Here is a 25508-nt window from a genome sequence, read left to right on the forward strand (position 1 = left end):
TTGATATGAATGACAAATCACATTACATTTATATATAGAACTTTAGACTAATTTAACATTGTCAAATTGAGTTGTCTCTCTTTTTACGGAATGATTAATATCGAATGTATTATGAGCAAGTAACGTAACACAGATGACTTCATTGATTAACTACCTAACTATAAGTACAGTTTAATAAAGTAATACACATGAAACTAAACTGTCTCAAAATTTAAATACAAGACAAGGTGTCATCCAGTTTATACGTTTCACGTTTCACAATACAGCTCCTTAGGGGAGAAATTTGATATGCATAGATATTGTTATTGCTGATATACCGGTCCTTAAATATCAACGTTATGCTTCATCTCGTAGAGTCAAAACTAGAGAATTTTACCCGTAAAAATACACATGGATACCAGCCAAATTGAAATTGAAAACTCAGAAGAGAGGGAGGGGTAGTCAGATTTAATTTCAAAGTCAATTTCATTTAAACTCTCAGATGTTCGAGTCATATAAATGTTGAAAATATTTTGCAAATCCATATATATTGACCTTTGAAAAAAAAAGTAGTGATATAAACTTTCCATTCTAGGAAAGATTTTTTTACCAATCTTCATACTTAAAGTAGCACCGATTAAGTTGTAAAAGGTATATTTTTTGGGAAGTCGCATTGTTTATATTTCTATATTTACAAAAATTTGACCTCTAACCGATTTCAAACTGTACACGTCATTGTCTCAATCAAACAGACTCCTTACGGAGAATGATAAACATTTTTCATCTTAAAAATTTTCATAACAGTTTTCTTCATAATTTTCATAAATATCACATGGACTAACATCCTCTCCTGTTTTAGCAACATCCTTGGAATTGTAGTCCTGAATGTAGGCAGAATTGTTGAATGCCTGTGTTGGCTGGTCATCTGATTCTTGGTATATGTACAACTCTTCCCTATAAAAAGAAAATAATATAAAAGATTTAAAGAATGTGACATACATTTTAATATATTCAGATGTTCAGGTAGCATTATGTGATTAAGAAGAAAAAACAAAAGAAACACAACATGATAATTATTCGAATTTATTCATTCAATTGTATACTTTAAACAAATTGGTTTCCCCTTTTACAGTTTAAAAGGGAGAGTAAAGGACTTCCCAAGTCCACAAACGACCCCTGTTGAATGGCACTAACAACTATTATAATTTTTTTTAATTATACGAAAACCATTTTTCATAAAATATAGTAAATCATAACTGTGAAGAATAATACTATTTCTATAATTTTAATGATCGACTTGATGGTACTACTTAATTTACAACGATCACATTGCGAATAAGCTTTAGAACAGAATAATAAATACAAAATGCCTTACGTTTCTCCTTTAAAGGCGGTATTTGCTTTTATTGGCTGGTCTGATTCTTGATATATGTACAACTCTTCCCTTAAAAAAACGTTCTATTGATTCAAATTGTGTATCGAAAAAAATGTGGGTGCAGCTGAATTTATGATTGATAGATAATATTGAGTATGGATAAAATATAGCTTTATAACAATTTATGAACATACAAAAATATGTCAAAACGGATGAAGTAATGCATGCCATTACATTGTTATTAAAGCGGATTATAAGCAATTTTTCTACAAAACATGTTTACATAATTTGGCTAAGCCTCAAATCAATTTTTTATAAGGGTTAACTTCATACACAATGCCAGCAAGGGCAATATTGCAAACACCCAGAACATTGATAATATGTTTACTATTCATACAAAATATTTATTGTAAAATGAAGTAATTTGTACTTTGTGAGAAGAAATATAATATACCTATAACATTACTAAATATCTTACTGACACCACTTGTATTTAACTAAGAACAAACATACCGTGATTGAACTTCTTAACTTTACAGGTATAAGATATATGTTGAGGGGGAAATCCAAAATATATGTGAGGTAAATTCAACTTACGGGTCTTCTTTAAAAGTTTTATTTACTTGTGCTGGCTGGTCTGATGCTTGATATATGTACAACTCTTCCCTTCGATAGAAAATGTAATTATAGATTCAAATTTAATGTATACATATGTATCATAGAACGAATTAAAATCAGTGACAACTCAGATTATTATTACCGTATTGAATATCGGAAAATTATTCATTATGAAACTTGTCGTTCATAACTTCACACAAAACATTGCTACATATAGGCCATATAACAGTCTCGAATATTTCACTGACATTACGTTGCTAATCTTGTGTAGTGAATACATACTGCATTTTGCCGGAACATTTACAAGGAATATTTAGGGGATAACATAACCAATAATAATTTGTAAAATTAATCTAACTTACGTTTCTTCTGTTAATCCGGTTGCTGCCACTTCTACAAAATGCATGTACAATTCGTAAATTTTACACAAAATTAATAACATTCTCTGTTAAAAACCTTTATTTTATTCATTAAACTTTGTCTTATCAAGCTTGTATTATAATAACAAGCTAACTGGTCAAAATTATTCAATATACAATTAGTTAAATAAAACCATACATACAACTACAATATAACAGTACCTTTTTTCTGTTTTCTCGTGCATCCAGCAACACGTATACAAAGCAATACCACGGCAATTGTAATTATAATGCAACCCACAGATACTCCTCCAACTAGTAAAGCTAACATCATTTTGGTCTCTATACCTTATAGAAACAAATTATTTAAAATAATTAGATGGAGAGCTTTAGAAATGAAAAACTGGAGAATTTTGAACAACTCACCATAATTTCATTTAAACATACAAACTGATTTTTATAACAAAACACTAATTGTGCGAACTGATGTTTAGTAATTAAGCTATATTACATTAGAACTCCTAAACCAGGAAGGGTCCTTATAATAATATATATCACGAATATGTTTCACCTTTTTTAGACAATAATATTAAACATACGATACATACTGACATACAATCACATAAGCCTATACAGACATGCTTCGGACATAAGTATAAAGAAGTCAGTTTATTCAAGAATCGCATATACCTATTATCATCAAATTAATAGAATAATGATATATTGACCTATTCATTGTTCAATACTATTGTCTTTTACAAAACATGATAAGTCATACAGAAATATATGGGGTTTTGACCAATTGCAATCTAAATAATGGAAACGTATATGTGATGTTTGTTACCAAGTTTATCGCAATTTTGAAACAGACATTCATATCTAAAGATCGAAAGGGAAATTCATTCAATAATTTGAATACCGGTCCGAAACAGATACCAAATAATTCATAAAAATGTACGACAGGTAAACAAATAAAAAATATTTCTTACCACTCGAGTGCTCATATTGCCTTTTATTAAAAATATTAGTTTTATTCGCATGCAAATACTTTCATATATGTTTATTTATGTCACATTGAACTGGACTAACATTGATAGTTAGTTAGTCCAGTTCAATGCTTTGTTTATGCCAGATATTAGACACTGGCGTAGTGTTTGATCTTTTGATTTTGCAATTTGACTATATACTTTCCGTTTTAAATTTTTCTTGGAGTTCAGTATTTTTGAGATTTTACTTTTTGATACGACTTTAATTAACTGTAAATTTATATTTATTTCAACATATAAGAATACGAATAAGACTAAGAATACTTTATTCATACAATTATGGACCCTTGAGGGTTTTAAATTTCATACAATGATTACAATGATTTGTGTTATAACAATGAAATAATCAAATGAAGTACACCACAATATACAATTGTTTTTAATAAATTCGGAAAACAATTAAATTGATTAATAACCTTAGCATAAAACTGCACACTATATAGAGACAAATGAATGACAGACTTATAAGTTCAACAAGGCTCTCCAAATTCACGCCGTGAACTAATAATGAAAATAAGACAATTGTAATTTTGAACTATACTGCAAAATTAGGTTCAAAGTACGACAAAACTGTATACAATCTTTTTATAGAATTTGATGATAAAACTATCACAATATTTTCATATCTCGTTTGCTATCGGTAATCTTCAATATCGCCTTTTCAAATAACTAAATTAACAAACTGTTAAGATTGTGGCAACATTAAACATCCACTAAGAAAGGTGGTTATTTCGTCAAGGAAATGGAAAAACATATATATATATATATAGGTATATGTAGTTAAGGCGTACACTATATTTTCCCGGTGTTGCAATCATATGTTATTCCAGCTAAATCATTCATGTGGGTAGTTATGTTTACCAGAAATTATGAAGTGACGTGTATTTGATGTTGTCAGTCTCAGTCAAACGTCATAATGAGTACGTTGAAATAGAGAGTAGAATCAATATATCAAATGAACTCATGAATGACAAATCAGACATTTTAATTATACATATAAATACGATGGTGATATTTATATATTATTAATAATCATATTTATATTTTCTGACACCAATTAAAAGTTGCATTCATTAAATTCACCTGAACAAGAGATTGTGTTGCAAATGTCTGCTTCAGTTGAGGTACCATTGCAATACGATCCACCATTTATCGGAGGAGGATTGTCACAACTACGTGCTCTCTCCTTGAGGCCACCATTACAACGATTTGTGCAATCAGTCCATTTTGTCCATTTCGACCAACTACCATCAATTACTGTCAATTTATTTTACGGAATAAATTTTAAAATCATATAGATATAAGATAATGTGTTTTGAGTGTTAATGAGACAACTCTTTATCTAAGTCACAACCAATTAATAAAAAAAAAATGAACCGTCAAAGGTAAAAGTACGGCGTTCAGCGCGAAGCCTTGGATCGCATCAAATAGTTTTGACCTGTTGAATAACTGCATGTATATTAAATGTAGTTCTATGTGAATCAAATATTTTACATGTTTATTACGACCCCCAGACGTTTGACATAAGTTGAATTGTATTACCGTTTAAGGTATATCGCAAGAACATACCGCCTTTACTATCATAGATAGAAATGATAAACATTTGCTTATCTCCCGTGAACCAGAAACATGTCAACTAAACAAAACCAATGTTTATTCTCAATTCATTATATATGTATCTTATCTACAATTAAACTAAGTCTAACGATGTAAGTATCAACTTCTCTAATACTCAAAAGAGGGCGTACTTAGATATGAATGTGCGTCTATGTCAGAAATTTAATGTTTGTAAGATTTTTTTTTTCAACAGTTTTTACCGACAGAATCCAAGAATCGTCACCCATACCAATTTCGAATGAGTTTTCCAAAATTTACTTCAGTTTCGATAATAAAAAACGTGTTAACTATGATAATAAAAGTAGCTACAGTTTAAGGTCAGTTTCGTGTGAATTTTTATAAATTTCTTGTTAACAAAACTTTTTCAAAAAGCTAAGGATTTTCTTATCTCTGGCATAGATTACCTTAGCTGTATTTTGCCCAACTTTTTTTTAAATTTTGGATCCTCAATGCTCTACAACTTTGTACTTTTTTGGCTTTATGCATATTTTGATATGAGCGTCACTGATTAGTCTTATGTAGACATAACGCGCGTCTGGCGTACTAAATTATAATACTGGTACCTTTGATAACTTTTTCTAAAATCGACAATCATTTAGTCAGTGTAACCAATGCTTTTGTTAACGCATTATTGGGCAAATGTGATTATCATGTATATCAATCGGATGTTATAAACAAGGTCATTCACTGAAACCACATCAAGGGTAAACATATTTACTTGTTTTGCTCATAAATATTGTATACCTTGTATACATTTTGCTGTATTGCATTGTCGAAATTCCGAATCAGTTGAAGGGCAATCTAAACCTCCAAATGCTGGAACGGGCATATCACACTTTCGTAATCTTAATTGCATTCCACCACCACATGTTACATTACAAGATTTCCACATGGACCAATCACCCCAACTTCCATCAACTGATTGATTTAAAAACAAACCGAAAATTACATTCATTTACTTAGCATCTTGCTATTTAAAATTTAAAAAAATACAAACTGTAGTTTGTATACATCTTTTGTACATTTAAATTTATATGAAGTTGATTTCTAAACAGAAATATCATGTTAAGGAGGGGAATTTGCGAAAAAATACAAGTCGGGAGAATGTTAAATTTCACGAGCCGTAAGACTGGTATTTTTTGCAAATACCCCTCAAGAACATGCTATATCTGTTAAATTACACCGAATGTTAAAGTTGAAAAACGCATTGATGATCGTAACGTTACAAGCATCCAGTCGGATATAGTATTTTTTGTCAAATACCACGGCAGAGAGAGTAAAAAAGGCATATCCTTTTGGCAAATACCCCCGCGGCGTTACAAAATGAATGATATTCATTTGATAGTAGTAAATTTGTGAAAAATACACTGGCCATCAACCAATCAAAATCCAGGATTCTTACATAAGGTGTAATTATGCTGCAAATAGCAGTTTTATATTGAAAATGCGATATTTGCTGTTCCTTTTATGAAATAATTTGTTTTATGTAAAACCTTTTGTAATTTCTGAATAGTGATTACTATACAGTATGTAATTTTAATAAGAATCTATTACGGCTATTTTTGAAGTTTCGTTCTAATACAAAGAGTGTGTGAAACCTTGATAAAAAAAAACTATACTTATCAAATTGTCAATCTGATACGTATGAATATTCGAGTAATTTAACTGGGTTAATTTATAAATGTTTTTTATTATTAACTATGAATATAACAAAAAGAAAATGTGGTATGATTGCGAATGTAACAACTCTCAACAAGAGGTCAAAATAACACTTAAAATTAACAACTTTAGGTCACAATACGGCCTTCAACAATGAGCAAAGCCCATTCCGAATACAAGACGCCCCGAAATGACAATGTAAAACAATTGAAACGAGAAAAATAACGGCCTACTATATGTACAATAATCAATGACGAATATTTCAAGAACCAGTTCATAACATAAACAATAAAATCGCCAAGTTTCTCCAAGAATAATTTGACTATATGACGTTTCACCCGGAGAAAATGAACAATACAGTCAACAGTTTCCGTTCCTTTAAACATACTGTTCATAAAATTATAATATCGTTTGGTACACTGAAATGATTTACCACACGCATGGATGGACTTATTCTTTTTTTTTCATAATATTTTGTTTGACCTTTATGATGATAATGCCTTTAAAGTTTGTAATAAATATTTGACAACGGGTTAGTCTTGTGATGTTATAGCATACTGCGTGTGCACTTAAATATTAACTTAGCATTTAAAACTTATTTTTGATTATTGAACATTAAATTGGTTATTGCTAATATGTATAATTGTTGTCCACATTCAGAATATAAACAATACTGAAGTACATCCAAGCATAATCATATGAAAACACTGAAAATATTAAATTTCAAAGATGACTCAATTTGTTTCTAATGAATTATGTTCGTGTTACAGAAATGTACCTGGACAAGATATAATATTGCATTGTTTTGTCTGTGAGGATTCTCCTTGACAACATGTTCCTCCATATTGAGGTGATGGGTTATTACATCCACGCGACCTGGTCTGAAGTCCGCCATTACAGCTGCTGCTACATGTCGTCCACTGTGCCCATCTTGACCATTCACCATTAACTTATAATTTTCAAACGATAAAAAAAGATACGATATACTAGAAATCTTGAATGTTTTATGTGGTAATATTTCTGAAAATGTTTCAAAAAGCTCTACTTACATTAACTGATTGTGATAGTTGTTTGTGTTCATTTTTTTTTGTGTACGGAATAGACAAGGCCATTTTACTTCTAATGTCATTTTGGTGTTATGTTGAGAACTGTCTTGTTTGCTTTTTTGGCACATCTTCTTACTTTCATATACTAGTAATATCAAAATAAACATGATACAAACAAAGGATTGCCAAACCAATTTGGACAACATGCAATTATCAGCAGAACCATATAAAACAGACAATCATATACTGCATAATACACTGTCAAAAGTGTAACAGGTGTCATAAAAATTGCATTTTAATTTCACTATTGCATTTTTATATAATCATACTCATTGGGGACCATTCTCCAATTTTAATTATGATACCATATCTCTGAGAAAGTAACTTCCATTGTTTTGAGTCTGATTGGACTATATTGTACACGCATATCATCAAAAGTTTTACAAACCGAAAACACTGTGTGTAATAAATTATATACACCATTGATGTTCGAAGAAGATTGACGAAACGTATTTCATAATTGTCCTTTATATATTTTTGTATGACATATGTAGCTACTGGTTCAGATAAGAAAACTGTAAGTTAGCAGGGAAACATAGTGTAGATTATAAGAATGTTGCAATTTCAATCTACATTTGCACTACACCTTTTCCCTTACAAGAATAATACTTGTCTTGATCTAGAACCAATAGTAATAAGCTATATGGGACCCCTTAATGTAACCAACCGTTTAATTCAAAACACGGAATTGTGTACAATATTTATAAAGTTTGGTTAATTTCTGTAAGATAACAAGCTTTTGAGAATAAAGATGTTGTAGCGAATAAAAACCCTTGAACAGTATGCACTGTACTTGAATTGAGACGTACTTCAAATTTAGGTTCTGTCACTTAATTACACCATTTACAAGTATAATGGTAACATAATTTCTTCTAACACAATTGAATTTTGGTTTAGACAATATGCAGATATGAATAAGAAAAGAAGATGTTGTATGCTTGCCAATGAGACAACTCTCAACCAGATATCAAATGAAAAATGAATAAACAACTATAGAGCTATTTAGGTTACAATAAGACATTCAACAAAGAGCAAAGCCAATACCACATAGTGAGCCATAACAGGGCCCGAAATGACAAATGTAAAATTTAAACGATAAAACTGACAGCCTAATTAATGTACAAAAAATTGAAAGCATACTTTGGAAATCATTTTAACACCAGGGAGAAATTATATGACAGACATTAACGAACGACGAACCCTTAGCTCCAGGTAAATAGCTGATCGCACGTTTGCGTACCATTTGAGAGTGAGTTCATATAACACTGTCTAGGTAGGAAATATTATATGGTTGCTGGTGTCATAATCGTCTGGTAAGATGTTTAAGCTAACACAACATAAAATACTACTGATTCGTTTGATGCTTTTGAAAGAAAATCAGAGATTACTAGATTTTAAATGACTTTATTCATTAATCACTATACCTGGACTATTAAGGTTGTTGCAAAGAACCCCAACATCTTCTTCATGATCACAGTTTTCTGTTCCCCAACCTGCATGTGAACAATACTTTAATTTACTTTCACTTCCCGTACACCCCATGTCATCAAGCCATATAGTGCCGCTGCCGTCATCTACTGCATTTCCTAATGAAATTCCATTGCTATTAAATAGATATGTATATATGTAAAATAGATATAAACTGAATATGTCATAAATGTTTTGATTCAGCTTAACTATCGAGAGGTAGATGTACAGAAACACGGTCTTTCCCAGTCAAAAATGATACGAATCTTATATGTACCTTACATTTTTTTTTATAGAGATTTAAACGTTTAATACGATGCTACACATGATTAATGGAATAACATCTGTAGTGTCAGTTTTACGGTATGAGTCAAAAGCAATAACGTCGTGCAAATTGGGATATTTCTTTTCACTTGTTATTTGTGAATGTTTATTCTAATGACATTAAAAACTATAGATAACAGTATATCTTGAATTGGGGATTATTTTTCTTAATAAAAGTGGGAAAAGGTAAAATTAAGATCAAAACGTAGAGAGAGAAACAATACAAAAACTTTAAAGAACACTGACACAAAAGTGAATGAATGCAATATATTACCTATGACACGACCTTATATTCTAAAAGAATTCGAGTTATTGAACTAGGTGAGGTAAGAGCATTAACGTATAAAGAGTGTATTTAACATACACTAAGTGAAAACATTTGCGGATTATTTAAGTTGCAGTATGTATATACCCAAATCCAAGTTGTCTACAGACCACTCTAGCGTCGTTGTCATCAAATCCATCATCACAGACTGTACCCCAGACACCATTATAATAAATTTCAAGCCTTTTTGAATTGTCCAACCTTACATCACCTAAAACAAATATAACTGCAATCAATTGTCTAAGTTCGTTTAACGAATTCCTCTAATTTGAAGTCTGTGAAAACTTTTGTCATTTGTTTATGTTTACATTTAAAACTAAAACTGGCTTTACAGTTAGATTGATATGCAATTTTAATTTTCACCATCAATTCCATGATGATTGAAAAATAATGCTGGTGGTTTTTTTTTCTCCTTCAAACCTAGATGTCTATATATTCTAACACATTTCATTCGATACAAATGTTTGAAGTCATTTTGGAAACGCTATTTATTGAACAATGCGCACTACACGAATGAGCAATGAAGGTTTACAACGTTAAGTAGAAATCATTAAAACCAAAATATATTGAAGTATGTAAGGAACATTATGTCCCCTTACAGATTAGTTGACTAGTCTGTACACACCAATAACTCATAGTCAATCACAACCATCCTTAAATTACTGCTGAAACTCGTGTATAACTTCTTGTTAGTTTCTGTGTCATATTAGTCTCTTGTGGAGAGTTGTCTCGTTAGCAATTATACCACATTTTCTTTTTATATTGTCACAACCTTTGACACTCAATATAACCCATGAAAGGAGGATACATTTTGTCAAATATCTTAATACTATTGCCAACAGATTGATTTGTTTCCGTTAATCACTTCTTTGGATTCGTAAACCCAGTAAAATACTCGTAAACGGTTAGTGTATGGTGTGTTAAATGATTATAATCGGATTATACGAGTGCTTGCTTGTTGCGTTAATAGGATAGTGTTAAGTTGGGCGTTATGAATTGTAACGAGCTATTACAGAATCTTTTGTGTATTGTTACAAGTACAATGAATAAATATTTATACTTTACATATTCTTATGTATTGATTACAAAAACTCGAATTTGTGAATATTTTGCAATCCATAAAAACTCGCATCATGAAAAAACAAATGTTTATTTGAAGAGGGTATCAGTTTTTTTAAACTACAGATCTTACCCGAACTCTGTGCTTGAATCAAATGTGCTAAAATAACGCTTGAAATTATTTTATAAAATACCATTATTCTGCAAAAGAAAACAAACAGAATAACAGAAGCATATCAACAATATTCTTCTAAATATTATATTTAATCAACAACTCACATCGTTTGAAACTTAACAAAATTAAAGTAGCAAGGTAGAGTTAAATTATGAATGGTCGTCATTGATGGCATTCACAGTGTGTCTCCCTAAACAAGCATTGCTGCGTAGGCACATCAGGAAAGCATATAGTACACTTAAATGTTACTTTTATACAGACTGTAAAGTTCAGTCAATCGGGCTAAACGTTTATGATGGACAATACGTCTCCCTGTACGATGAACTTACCATATACAATAAAAGGAATAAAATAATTCCCGTGTAAGGTCTTAAAATGTGTTACCGTATAAAAATCTTGTAGTGCACTTTACTTGTTATTAAACTCAAAATAAGTATCACATATATACTTTGGACAATCTTGTGTCATAAAAGATATCTTTTGTTTTACTATTATACCGCACAACAAGCATCACCTATACGTTGGACAATCTTATGTCATAAAAGATATCTTTTGTTTTACTGTTGTACTGCACAACAAGCATCACATATACTTTGGACAATTTTATATCATAAAAGATATCTTTTGTTTTAATATTGTACCGCACAATCATTGAACTGCTTCGTGTATTATGCAATGATTCGACTGACTATAAAAATAATTTGGTATGATTTAGCAGACACACCCTTATAGTCATACGCTTAAATATATGAACAACAAATACATCACTTAGAATATAATTATTTTGAAGTAATTTTTCATATGGATTGAATCATTAAAGACAAACAGATAAGAAACATACCAATACGATAAACAACTCAATTTCAGTAGATACATTTGGTTGATTTATAAACGATCGTCTTTGGCTATTAACACATTTTCGTTTTGGTGTAGGGTATTCGTCTACTCAGAACGGAAATAGAAGGGGTCTCCCCGGAGTGATTTGAAATATATATTGTTTGCAATAGTCAATAATCAACGTTATTCTTGTAAAAGAAAGGCAAAATAAAACAAAGGGACATTTAAATTCTTTAAAAATTGACAACGCAATGAAAAATACGGTAAAGGAACTAAAGACAAACTACAGTACTAAACACAACATCACAAAATAAAGACTGAGCATTAAAATAAAACTTTTTTATTACAACAATTTACCCAAATAAAATATACATATTGATACGTTACTATCACCGAAGTCTATGTATTAAAGTTACCAATTGTTAAATAGTTACGTACTTCTATGTCATTTACCGTAGCCCCCATTCAAACATTTAATTCGAAAAGGGGTAAAATTGTATTCTATCCAGCAAAACTTGATAGGTAGAGTAAATGTAAAACAACATCGTCATTGAGTGGCGATAGCTCCAATATTAATGCGAATTACTATTTGATCGAAGTATTGTTTCTAATTTTCAAATCATGTCTAAATGATATATTTGTCGTTTCAAATTTTCTTTTATCTTTATAGATTTCAGGTCAAATGAGGATGCCTTTCCTTTAATGGCGATTCTTTTTATAAGACATCATCTGATCATTGGTCCATTTGTTTTGTAGATAGTGGATCTCTTGGTGTTTTTTTTATTCTATAACTCAACCAACCGTTGTCTATTCTATAACTCAACCAACCGTTGTCTAATGAAAAAAGAAAACCCGAAAAATCGGTGAAATCGTTGATGAACTTTTTAAACAATGTGATTGTTTGTTGAATTTATTTGTTATTTGTTTTTCTCTCTATTTATAATAGTTGTGATGATTATAGACAAACACGCAGTTCATCATGACATCGAACATGGTGGCTTTTATGCAGATCTTGTCTCATGTATCAACTTTGCTGTTTACAGTTTTCGTCTGTCTTCTTTAGTTAAAAAATGAAGGACGATATATTGGCATGAACTCAAAAACACAAAATGTATTTTGGAAACTGGTAATGTTTTGCCTTATAACAAGACACGTATGAACTGGGATTTCGATGGTTCTTTTACTTTGACACATAAACAGCGACACAGTTGCTGCACAACATGTCTTTGGTTATGTCCCAATTTTGACTAACTGTGAAAATGTTTTAAAAAATTATGTTTTACCAACCGGTGGTCATACTTATTCAAGGGTTATACAGTAAAAGTTCTTGAATGACAATGTTTATATGTCAAAATCAACCTTATAATATATGCCGACAGAAACGAAATATGCATGTATGGTTCAACAATGGAATACTTAATTTAGTTAAAAAAAAAAAGGATGGTATACAAGTCGATGTTGTAAAAATCAGTACAGGAAGAGCACTTCGATATATGGTAAACGATACAAATAGCATGCCATACAATCTTTTACAAGTACAAACAAAGCAACAATAAGTTACATAAGGCCGTGTTCTCATTGACCTAAACTCGGTGTTGTGTGTGTCTGTAATTTACACGTAAACTTAACACAATTAAAAACCAATTCTTCAGAGAACAATTAAAGGTCTTTCCACCTCGATAATAAGAATGAAATTTAAAAAACGATGTTAGAAAATGTCACTCCTTGTTGATGTAATTTGGTTCTTCAAATTGATATAAAAAATAAGATTAATATGTATATGCAGAAGACCTAATTGTTTTATTATGAACAAAAAATATTTTTTAGAACGTCAAATTGACCTTTGACCTTGACCTCAATTTCAAGGTCATAGGTCAGTGATCTCAAATCAAAAGACCCCAGGTCAATCATTTGTATGGTGTGGAGAAATACTGATTTCAAATACAAAAGGGTAGAAAACTCCTGTAAGGGTTAACCAAAACACTTCGACTGATTAGGTTGAAGTGCGCCTTATTGTAAACAGTAATTTGGCAAACAAATCATATCATTAACTGTAACAGTTTCTTTTGAATAACGATAACAAGCAAAATTCAAAATTTATGACATGACCTTGACCTTCGACCTTGATCTCAATTTCAAGGTCATAGGTCAGTAAACTCAAAACAGAAGACCGGAGGTCAATCACTTGTATGGTTGTGGAAAAATACTGATTTGAAATACATAAGGGGAGAAAACTCCTATAAGGGTTAACCAAAACACTTTGACTGAAATAGGTTGAAGTTGCGCCTTATTGTAAACAGTTATTTGGCAAACACATCATATCATTTACTGTCACCGTTTCTGTGGAATGACGATAACAAGCAAAATTCATAATTTAGAACTTGACCTTTGACCTTGACCTTTGACCTTGACCTGAATTTCCTTCAAATGGACCAAGGATTTCATATCAAAAGACTGTAGGCCTCTACGACTTATAACGTATGAATTTATCCAACAAATCGCCTATCTTAAATTTTCAAAGGGAAATAACTCCCATAAGATGTCTTCCGATCACTAAAGTCAAATTCACCAAATCATTCTCAAGAGTAGACGAACAATTTGGTGAAAACAGTTTGCTAAAATCTTTTACGGTTTAGGAGTTATAGCGATAACAAGAAAAAGGGGACGCGGGGAGATAACTCCTATAAGAATAAGTGTTTGGTCACACAGGGTGAGTTTTGAAACCCCCATTACTGTACAACATCATCGGCCAAAAAATCCGTTCCATATGTTGTAAGACAAAAAAGCATCTCAGACGGCAGAAGATAAAAAAAAAAAAATAATCAGAAGAAGAAAAACAAAAGGTCTTTCCACGAAAAGTGGAAAGACCTAATTACGTTCCCATTGATAAAACTCAATGTTTACATGTAGTTTCAATCATGTTTTGTCTACATGTAGTCGATAGTGAATGAAGAACTTGTTTGGTTCAGTGTACACAAACAAGCTATATACAACATGCATTTTACCAAGTATTTCAGGGGGAAAAGTTTTTTTTTTTTTTAAATACAATTGTTTATGCACTTTTTTTAACGAATTATTTGTCTTGATATATTAATTGGTTTGTAATATAAAAAAAAACTTTCAGGTAGCCTTATTAGGAAGCAACAATTTAACTATATGCGGGAAGGGGGTTATGATTTAATTGTTCGACACGGATTTTTTTCACGAACATTTTTATTTGGTTTTTCAAAGCTATCAATCAAATAGGTTTGTTCAGAATTTAACACTATTATAAGGTATTAAGAAAATCTGGATTCAGAAATATTTTTCCTCATTGAACAGAATATTGTTACATCCGTTTTAAAATCAGAACATTTTATGGAAAAAAAACACCTTTCGGGTCATTCCCTGAACTCCAAATCCAGACTTAAAGTATTATAATTGCCAAAAACATAATTCATGTTTTCCCGAATTGACTGGACGTTCACATAAATAGTTGCCACTGTTAATCAACGATTCACTCATAAAAGGATTTATAAAACACCCTAAACATCTAAATCCTTCTTCTACGTTTTGTAACCTACGTGATGTATTGTGTAATTAGTGGCGGATTCAGATGGGGGCAGGTTCCGAACCGAATTTTGGAACCCCCTTTTTCGCACGATCAATGTTTGGAACCCCATGCATTTATAAAATGCCATTATCCAGCTCTGGTACTCGAGACATCTTTAAAATAGGTGCAAATCATCAAAATGGCTTTCATTATTGCTATACAAGTTGTCCAAGAAATTTTAATTCGATTATATGTAATGAACATTTAAATGACATAGTTTTTAAATGTGAACAAAACTTATGCACAGATAACTAAAAAAGGTGTATAGGTGTGAACAAATTTAATGTGAAATCAGTTTTCATTACATTAAACTAATTGTAAACATGTTTAATTTGATAGATTTCACGAAGTTACAAAAATGATTTCAAAGTTTCTTACCAGATAGCATCATTAGAAATTCATTTCAATATAAATTGTCAACTTCAGCGTAGATATTTAATATCAACTTCATCAGTAATGTTATCTACATAGTAAGAGGAAGACAAAGTCCAGTTCATTTCCTAGAACACTCATTAACATGTCATGTTTCCATTTATAGAGCACTGTAATTTGGAATTTTTGTATTGATTTTTTGACGTTATTTAAAAACCGTATATTGTAGAATACGTCTGTATATTAAATCATAAATGTATATTGACACGGTCAGTATAATCTATAATTTAATTATGTATGTATAGTTTATACTAGTAAAGTTAAAGACTGATGATTTAAACAAATGGGTTTTCAGGATAAATTTCAGAAAAGTGAACAATCTGATTTAATATTTCATTTTTACTCGTTTTAAGTCACTCACAATGAATCTGAAGATACAATATTTAGGGTGAGGAAAAGGGTTTTTACTAATAATCTTTTACAAGCATTGATTTATTTATGATGAACAGAAACAAAAAACAATTCGACAAATCAATTACCCGGACAGTCAGTTTTACTAATTGTTGGAAGATGCCTTCTGTTTCCTCATAGTACTTAAAATTAATTGTTCTAATCGCTGACTCAAAGGAACAACAACAAAAACAGCTAATATGTATTTAGAGCTCAAATATAAAGTGGGTTTCAAATATATGGCATGATTTTAATTTTTGGAAAAGGTGATATCACATTGGCCATAAAAATCTTATGGCCTTTTTTCCTGCAAAAACAAATAGTGACAAACTGCGTTACTTTTCGATAAAAGTTGTAAACTGTAACGACATATAACGTCGTCTTATACATGTAATTTATTTCTAAACACATTTATTAAAAAAAAAAACAGTTATTGGCATGACACGGGTTATGTTCTTCTCATATATCTTATGATAGTATGATACTAAACCCCTAACGGGAGGGATTGTGCCTGATATTCATATGATGAAGACATAATCTTTCAATCAGTTTAATTGAGGTCTTGAGCTGGCATGTCAGTTAACTGCTAATAGTCTGTTGTTATTTATGTATTATTGTCATTTTATTTATTTTCTTTTGTTACATCTTTTGACATCGGACTCGAACTTTTCTTGAACTGAATTTTAATTTGCGTATTGTTATGCGTTTACTTTTCTACATTGGCCAGAGGTATAGGGGGAGGGTTGAGATCTCATAAACATGTTTAACCCCGACGCAATTTTGCGCCTGTCCCAATTCAGGAGCCTCTGGTCTTTGTTCGTCTTGTATGATTTTTAAATTTAGTTTCTTGTGTATAATTCGGAGTTTAGTATGACGTCCATTATCAGTGTACTAGTATACATATTTTTAGGGACCAGCTGAAGGACACCTACTGGTGCGGGAATTCTCGCTACATTGAAGATGCATTGGTGGACTTCGGCTGTTGTCTGCTCTATGATCGGGTTGTTGTCGCTTTGACACATTCTCCATTTCCTTTTTCAATTTTATTTAGTACATTTTTTTTTTCTCTATAATTTGTCGAATGTAGTAAATCATAAACCTTTACTAAACCTGAAACTAAACTTTCCGCTTACCCTCTAGAGCAATTTGCTGATGTCTTAAACAAACAGTGAAGGACAGGCTAATTCGTCAGAGGCACACCATGTAATTCCGAGATCCACTGTGCAAGTCTATACATAAAATTTCAAGGGCGCGAACATAATGTATGTGAACATTATTGCTTGTCAACTTCAAAAATCGTTTTGGATATGTTCCCGTTGTCGTACTCGTTAGCTTTTGTTCTTAGACTGACTTCTTCTTACTACCGACTTAAAACAAACCGGCTAAAAGTCTATTGCTTAAAACAGTGTAAGTGCTATATTCCACTGAAAGACAATAACAATCAAAACCAAGGAGTAAACATAGACTCAAAATAACCAAAGGACATTTACATCATCAGTTATAAATAATAATTAAGAAACAACACGAACTCCACTAAAAACCGGGAGTGAAATCAGGTACTCCGAAAGGGTAAGCATTTCCTGTACCGTATACGGACCCGTCGTGTTATTTCTTTGTTCAGTTCGGTAAAGATGGAAGGTTATTATGACTGAGGAAGAATATCAGATATGATTTCTGACACATTTTGTTCATAAAGGCCAATCAGTTGATGATGGCGACCGTAAAATTTCTTTAGTCTTGATTGATTCATAGCAATGTCTTAGCAACTTTTGAGAAAGTAGTATTCCTTGTTCAACAAAATCAACGTACTTTGAGCTAGATCCAGAGTAACGTTTAAATTGAGACACATATACTCCATATGCTGGTGCCGATGGAATGTTGCTACACAGAAATGGAAAGTTGACTATAGGAAAATTAAAATCATCGCGTTTGTCATAAGTTTTGGTATTCAACCTACTATCAGTAGTCATTTCGAGAAAAAGGTCTACATATGAAATGAAATTATGCTAAATGGTTAAAGTACCTTAATCTGTTCTCTGAATAACTATTATTCAATTTTATTTTCGTTATCTTTTTTGTGTGTTTTTTAATTATCCCCACATTACATATATGTATTATATTAATTCATTAAAACCATACATGTTAAAAGTAAGTGTTCTTTAATAAGCCTAAATTATAAACTACAGTCTTTAATTAGCCCAAATTATATGAAGTGTTAAATGATAATTTAGGACAAACACAGTCTTAGACTCTTTCATATTTCCATAATATCATACAAACAATTTGAATTTTCTACACTTCACAAACGTAGTCATTATTCGCATCATATTATTGACTATAAGAAGTACTTAAACTTAGTATAAGTGATTTTGAAACGATCATGTTTTGGTTTATAATACTAATTGTGATACATGTTAAAGTATAAAAGTAAAATTTACCTACAAATTCGTTGATAACAGCTGCATTCGTCTTTCACTTCCTCGTCCAATATGTTAATTAATATGTATTAAACATAAAGAAAAAGATGTGTAGGATTATCATATTCCAAATATACACTGTTTATAGGCACTTCAACATCTTTCAAGTGACAATTTAGAAAAGGAAATGTAATGGTGGAAATTACTTGAGTTATTTGAAAACACATTTAATCTTTAACAAAATCTTTTCCAAATCATTATCTGTTCGATTATTGTCAATCAAGTGGAAAATAAATAAGTTCATTGCAGTGGATTTAGCAGGTTCACTTTATTTCATTTTTTTAATCTATAGATGGAAGACACAAAACAAAACATGTAATGATGTCTTAGACAATAGTATCTATTCTATTTTTAAATATTGTGCTAAATCGTTATGTGAGGGGTGGGTTCATATCAAACCTGTATGATGCATCAAGTACGGTCATTTTTGGCCGAAAACATAATACAAGTTTAAAAAGATACAACATAGATATATGTTTTGTTGTTTTTTTTCTGTTTTTCACAAGAAAAACGAAGCATTTATAGCTTTTCAATGTGAAAAAAAATCTTTATCTTTCAACCATTTATTCTTAATCAAGATGAGCAGGGTCTAAATATAATCCTGTACAATAGTAGTATACATATCTCATTGTATACTTCCTTGTCAGAAAATTTTCATTTAGACTGTATTGTATATATATGAAGATAGTGATCATTTCCGTCGTGTTAAGTGAAAATACCAAGTACCATCACTTTTACATTAAATTTTATAGATATTCAATAACTGTAAATTCACAAATAACACAAATTCCTGACATCGGAATACTGATCAGGTAGTTACGAATTTTCAGAAGATGGTATTTAAAAAATCAAATGCAATAAAATAAAGGAATGCTTATAGTTTATACAATCAAAAAAGAGGTTTTACATTCTAACGTTAAATTCAAATAATAAATGTTCCTAAATTTCGTTAGTAAGGTCGATCTTGAACAATTCTAACTTTTATGCTTTGTTTAATCACGATTTTTTTGTAATATACCTGTTAGATACATTTAGAGATAACAATTGTTAAAGACTGAGAGTCGATAGTCTATAGTTGAGGCATTTAAATTGTGGACCATATCAAAAGAATAAAATGATTCACAAGTTATAATAACAACTTGTGTCCTTGCTATCCAAGCGTAGAGCAAGCCATTTTGATAAGAGGTATGACAAATAACATGGAACACCATTAACTATTCACATAATTTGATAATTAAAAAGGAAGAAAAGATGGAGTTCCAACTCTTACAATTCCCCCAATCAAGGGCCCGCTAATGCTACTCCACGCAATGATAATGTGTTTTTCAGTTCCGAGAAAAGACTTAAAGTCCATGTCATGAATTTGAATGTCTTGAATGGCAGAGATATTTGTTAAGCTTTTTCCTTCACACCGATACGATTTCTACTGAGGCACTGGTGAAACACCTGAAACATTGATTCAGAAGCTGAATTTACTTGGAAATAGAATACAGAAGGTTGGAACTCGAGGACATCGACATTTACATGATATATTGTCTCCAAGACTGTTGTTGGTCATCTGGTGACTAAGAACACATCCATGTTTTTCTATTTTGTTTTTGTTAACCGATGTTTCTTCTGTCACAAACTATTGATGGTATGGTAACAATGTTATGGGAGATATTTTCTGCATTGGATTGCCGTCGAATAACAAATGGTTGTCCTTGGAAGGTGGAGCCGTCCCCTTAAAACTGTTTGTCGTCTCTCGACTATCGTTAATTGTTTGTCAAAAGTATTCATTTATCTAACACGTCTAGTATACATCGTTTGCCCTCGGGTGTAACCACAACATTGTACAAACAATGCCCTGTACTCATGTGCTTATTGAAGAATTTTGTATTTTCCACCCATAAAAGTTGTCTCGATCGTTAACCTAGATACGAACTATAATTTGTTAAAATGTGTCTGATTTACCAGAGAGAAATAAATACCGATTGTGTCGTTTGTTGATAGAACGTTCAAAGAATTTGAAGGAAGTATAATATATGTAAGCCTACATCTTTCCATGAGTTTGTTAAAATATTGCATTGACATGTAAACTGTACAAGGTAGAAAACGAAAGGGTCTTGCTAATTTTGTACAGTTGCAGTCAAAGTCTGAAGTGCAATTGTAAATAGTATTTGAAGCGGAAATGTCCTTACAACTGTTACTAAATTATTTAATAGATACAAACAAAATGTATTAGTAAATGTATTTCAAACGGTATTTCACATCCTAAATTTTACGGTAAAATTGTACTCAAAGCGCGGAAATCACGCGATGATCCGAGTAAACTCATCGAAGTTGTAAACAAAAGTTTTAATTATTAAAAGGTTATTTTCCCAATGTTGTAATGTTTAAATATATTTTTCCGACACAAATATCGATTTGTCATCATCAAATTAAAAGTGTATTCATTTCAAATGACTTTTTTGGGGGGATGTATAAATACATATCCACGTTCATTTGCTATATAGAAATTACTCTATCTATGTATTACATTCAACTTATTTGTTAAAAGATTGACTTCTCGCTATAACAATACATTTGTACTTTTATTTTTGGCATTGCTCAAGTCATATCTTCTTTGAATGTTCATGACGTAAAAATACTAAATCCTGTTTTTCAATAGATGTAGTCTCTGATGCAAGATTTGTTATTACTACTCATGTTAATTGTTATTCGCCCTCAAATAGGTTTCAGTATTTGCAAGTACTCTCAAGTCAGACTTTCATGTTAATTTGAACTGTTGATACCATTTATTATTTTATTTTTTTATTTTTGGTGTTTACTTAATTTAGCTTTGATTCTCGTCTGTTTATTTTTGATGTATACCAGCTTTAGTTTAAACAGTATTCATTAATGAATACTTTTATAAATCCGTCTCCCTATATATACCAGCTTTGGTATGCTTATAAATTTTCACTTATCGTACAATGTACAACCAAGTTGTTTATTTTGAGGAAAAAAAATGTCGCATTCTATTACTGTTTACCTTACAACAAAACTATTTCCTCCTACCTTAGTGTATATTCTTTTATTTTGCGGTTATTTGTCCATGGTATAATGGTTGTTGCTTTATATTTAAGAAATAATTCATGGAAGCGATAGATTTGTTGGAAATTTACACATGGCCTGGGCCGTGATATTCGAATTTTATCCTGAGCGTTAGCTGTGTGTGGCTGTTCTATTTTACCCACTGTTCGATAAATGTAAAACAAATTTAATAAACCTGCATGAATGATTTCTTAACTAACCGCTAGAAAAAAAATGTGATTCCTTTTGTTACTTCTCAGTAAACCCAACATTTGCAATTTTCATTTTACATTTTTTATCGTAAGCTAACGTCAAATTCACTGTTGACATGTTGTAACCAAGGAGCCGCCATGTTGACTTGTTGAAATCAGTAAATGTGCGAATAATGCAATAGAACAGAAAACAAGCAACACCTACCTCAATAATTTATTTTAATGCAATTGTATCCGAGTTTAGAAGGTAAACGCAATAGAAAAACCTTCAGCTTTGACGTTTTCATTCAGCGGTATACTAATGTTGCCTTTATTATTCATACGTATGACGTCATGTTTTGAAATGACGTTAATGCGCCAAAATAATTACTGGAATTTCGCTGAATTTTAATTTATTTTGTTTTTGTCCATTTTTTCGTTCTCTAATGTGTAAATTCTTTTTGTTATGCGTCAGAATCAGAATAAATGTTCTGTAGGGTTTTATTCAATTGTAATTGTTAACACAGCGAAATCCACAACCGTTTACACATAGGTTACGATACATGTGGATTTACGTGGGAGGCATATTTAAACAGCCATTTATGTACATCTTGGAGTCTGCGCTAAGTATAGATATATCGAGAATTTTATCACGGTGTTGTTTACAAAGCGAAAGAAGCACGTCATATTAGAATGTTTAATATCCGATTCCTTATTTCATTGATTCTGAATTAACATTTCGTCATTTCTATGATGTGAGGTTTAACTATCGGTTCATGTAAGGGTGACGGTTGTTTCATAATTAGGTCTTTCCACCTTTCCGTGGAAAGACCTATTGCTTTTGTTCTGATTATTAGGTCTTTCCACCTTTCCGTGGAAAGACCTATTGCTTTTGTTCTGATTATTAGGTCTTTCCACCTTTCCGTGGAAAGACCTATAGGTTTTGTTCTGATTATTAGGTCTTTCCACCTTTCCGTGGAAAGACCTATTGAATTTGTTCTGATTATTATTATTTTTTTTTTTTTTTCTTCCGCCTAATTTTTTTTCTTGCGTATTATTGATGTTTCAAAAGATGTCGCTTAGATATTTGGAATATGGTATCGTATAGTTTATACGCTTTAAAACTTTACAACTGTGTAACAAAATACTTTACGTTGTAAGAGTTATCTCCCCAAACACTGTTTTTCTTGTGGCCACTACTCCTTCGCAACCGTTAAAGATTATTTATTTTATTTTACCAAATTGCTCGTTACATCTTCAGGATTAGGATATTCATTTGGACCGAAGCTTTACGGAGACTCCATATGAGAGTTATTCCCCCTTTTTCATTTAATTAAGTGATATGCATTTCTAAATGGTAAACCATAAGTGATAAAGACATAGGGTCTTTAGATTTGGGGTCCTTGGTCGAAAATAATAAAAATGAGGTCAAGGTCAAAGGTCAAGGTCATATTCTAAATTTTGATTTTGGCTTATTTTCATTTATTTTCAAATACCTTATGACATATCGACAAATAATTTTTCATAAATTGTTAGTTGCGACATGTCCTTACTTGTATATTTTGATTGAAAGGGTGCGCAGACAATAAATGGGAGTTTTTGCCCATCTTACATTTAGAATTACGCGTAAAGTGATATTACTCATTAACCAAACATATTAAAGACCTAGGGTCTTTTTATTTAAGGTCCTTGGTTTGTGACCTTGAAATTGAGGTCAAGGTCATAGGTTAATAGGACGTTCTAGATTTTGACCTTTGCTTTAAATTCGTATTAATATATCATAAAGCCATAGGAACTAACATTTTAAACTGATTTTTTATATTTCAATATCAAAATAGATCTTTACTAGTGGAAAGACCTTCAATTGTTCTCTGAACAATTGGTTTTTAATTTTTTTTTTTTTTCTTCTGCCTAATTTTTTTTCTTGCGTAGTATTGATGTTTCAAAAGATGTCGCTTAGATATTTGGAATATGATATCGTATAGTTTATACGCTTTAAAAATTTACAACCACGTAACAAAATACTTTATGTTGTAAGAGTTATCTTCCCAAACATTGTTTTTCTTGTGGCCACTACTCCTTCGCAACCGTAAAAGATTACGAAAAATTTATTTTACCAAATTGCTCGTTACATCTTGAGGATTAGGCAATTCCCTTGGACTGAAGCTTTCCAGAGACTCCATATGAGAGTTATTTCCCCTTATGTAAATGATATAAGTAATATGCATTTCTAACTGGTAAACAATAAGTGATAGAGACCTAGGGTCTTCAGATTTGAGGTTCTTGGTCCAAAACAATGAAAATGAGGTCAAGGTCAAAGGTCAAGGTCATGTTCTAAATTTTGATTTTTGCTTATTTTCACTGATTTTCAAATACCGTATGATATACATGTATCGACAAATAATTTTTCATAAATTGTAAGTTGCGACATGTCCTTACTTGTATATTTTGGTTGAAAGGGTGTGCAGACAATAAATGGGAGTTTTTGCCCATCTTATATTTAGGTTTACCCGTAAAGTGATATTACTCTTTAACAAAACATATTAAAGACCAAGGGTCTTTTTATTTAAGGTCCTTGGTTTATGGCCTTGAAATTAAGGTCAAGGTCATAGGTTTATAGGACGTTCTAGATTTTGACCTTTGCTTTATATTGATATTAATACATCATAAAGCCATAGGAACTAACATTTTAAACTGATTTTTCATATTTCAATATCAAAATAGATCTTTACTAGTGGAAAGACCTTCAATTGTTCTCTGAACAATTGGTTTTTAATTATTTATTTTTTTCTTCCGCCTAATTTTTTTCTTGCGTAGTATTGTTGTTTAATAAGTTGTCGCTTAGATATTTGGAATATGATATCGTATAGTTTATACGCTTTAAAAATTTACAACTGCGTAACAAAATACTTTACGTTGTAAGAGTTATCTCCCCAATCACTGTTTTTCTTGTGGCCACTACTCCTTCGCAACCGTAAAAGATTACGACAAAATTATTTTACCAAATTGCTCGTTACATCTTCAGGATTAGGATTTTAATTTTGACCGAAGCTATCCAGAGACTCCATATGAGAGTTATTCCCCCTTATGTATTTGATATAGGTGATATGCGTTTCTAACTGGTAAACCATAAGTGATATAGACCTAGGGTCTCTTGATTTGAAAATAAGGTCAAGGTCAAAGGTCAAGGTCATATTCTAAAATTTGATTTTGGCTTATTTTCACTTATTTTCAAATACCGTATGACATATCGACAAATATTTTTTCCTAAATTGTTAGTTGCAACATGTCCTTACTTGTATATTTTGGTTGAAAGGGTGCGCATACAATAAATGGGAGTTTTTGTCCATCTTACATTTAGAATTACGCGTAAAGTGGTAATACTCATTAACCAAACATATTAAAGACCTTGGGTCTTATGATTTA

The 25508-nt window shown here is 31.2% G+C and overlaps 1 protein-coding gene across 1 annotated transcript in view; it reads right to left on the reverse strand.

Moving 5' to 3' along the window:
- Positions 1 to 140: 140 nt before the first annotated feature.
- The window catches only part of LOC143055208 (semaphorin-5A-like), a 44205-nt gene continuing 18837 nt past the window's right edge, over positions 141 to 25508 (reverse strand). The window contains exons 6-17 of the mRNA XM_076228344.1: positions 18799 to 18850; positions 11068 to 11135; positions 9963 to 10086; positions 9184 to 9362; positions 7432 to 7602; positions 5739 to 5912; positions 4461 to 4634; positions 2554 to 2679; positions 2335 to 2365; positions 1952 to 2020; positions 1355 to 1423; positions 141 to 933 (exon numbers count right to left, since the gene is read on the reverse strand). Of these exons, the coding sequence (XP_076084459.1) occupies positions 765 to 933; positions 1355 to 1423; positions 1952 to 2020; positions 2335 to 2365; positions 2554 to 2679; positions 4461 to 4634; positions 5739 to 5912; positions 7432 to 7602; positions 9184 to 9362; positions 9963 to 10086; positions 11068 to 11135; positions 18799 to 18850 (1406 nt within the window). The 3' untranslated portion in view covers positions 141 to 764. The remainder of the gene's footprint in view (positions 934 to 1354; positions 1424 to 1951; positions 2021 to 2334; positions 2366 to 2553; positions 2680 to 4460; positions 4635 to 5738; positions 5913 to 7431; positions 7603 to 9183; positions 9363 to 9962; positions 10087 to 11067; positions 11136 to 18798; positions 18851 to 25508) is intronic.

The sequence above is a fragment of the Mytilus galloprovincialis genome, chromosome 12 (assembly GCF_965363235.1).
Source record: "Mytilus galloprovincialis chromosome 12, xbMytGall1.hap1.1, whole genome shotgun sequence".
In the NCBI taxonomy this organism is placed as follows: Eukaryota; Metazoa; Mollusca; class Bivalvia; order Mytilida; family Mytilidae; genus Mytilus; species Mytilus galloprovincialis.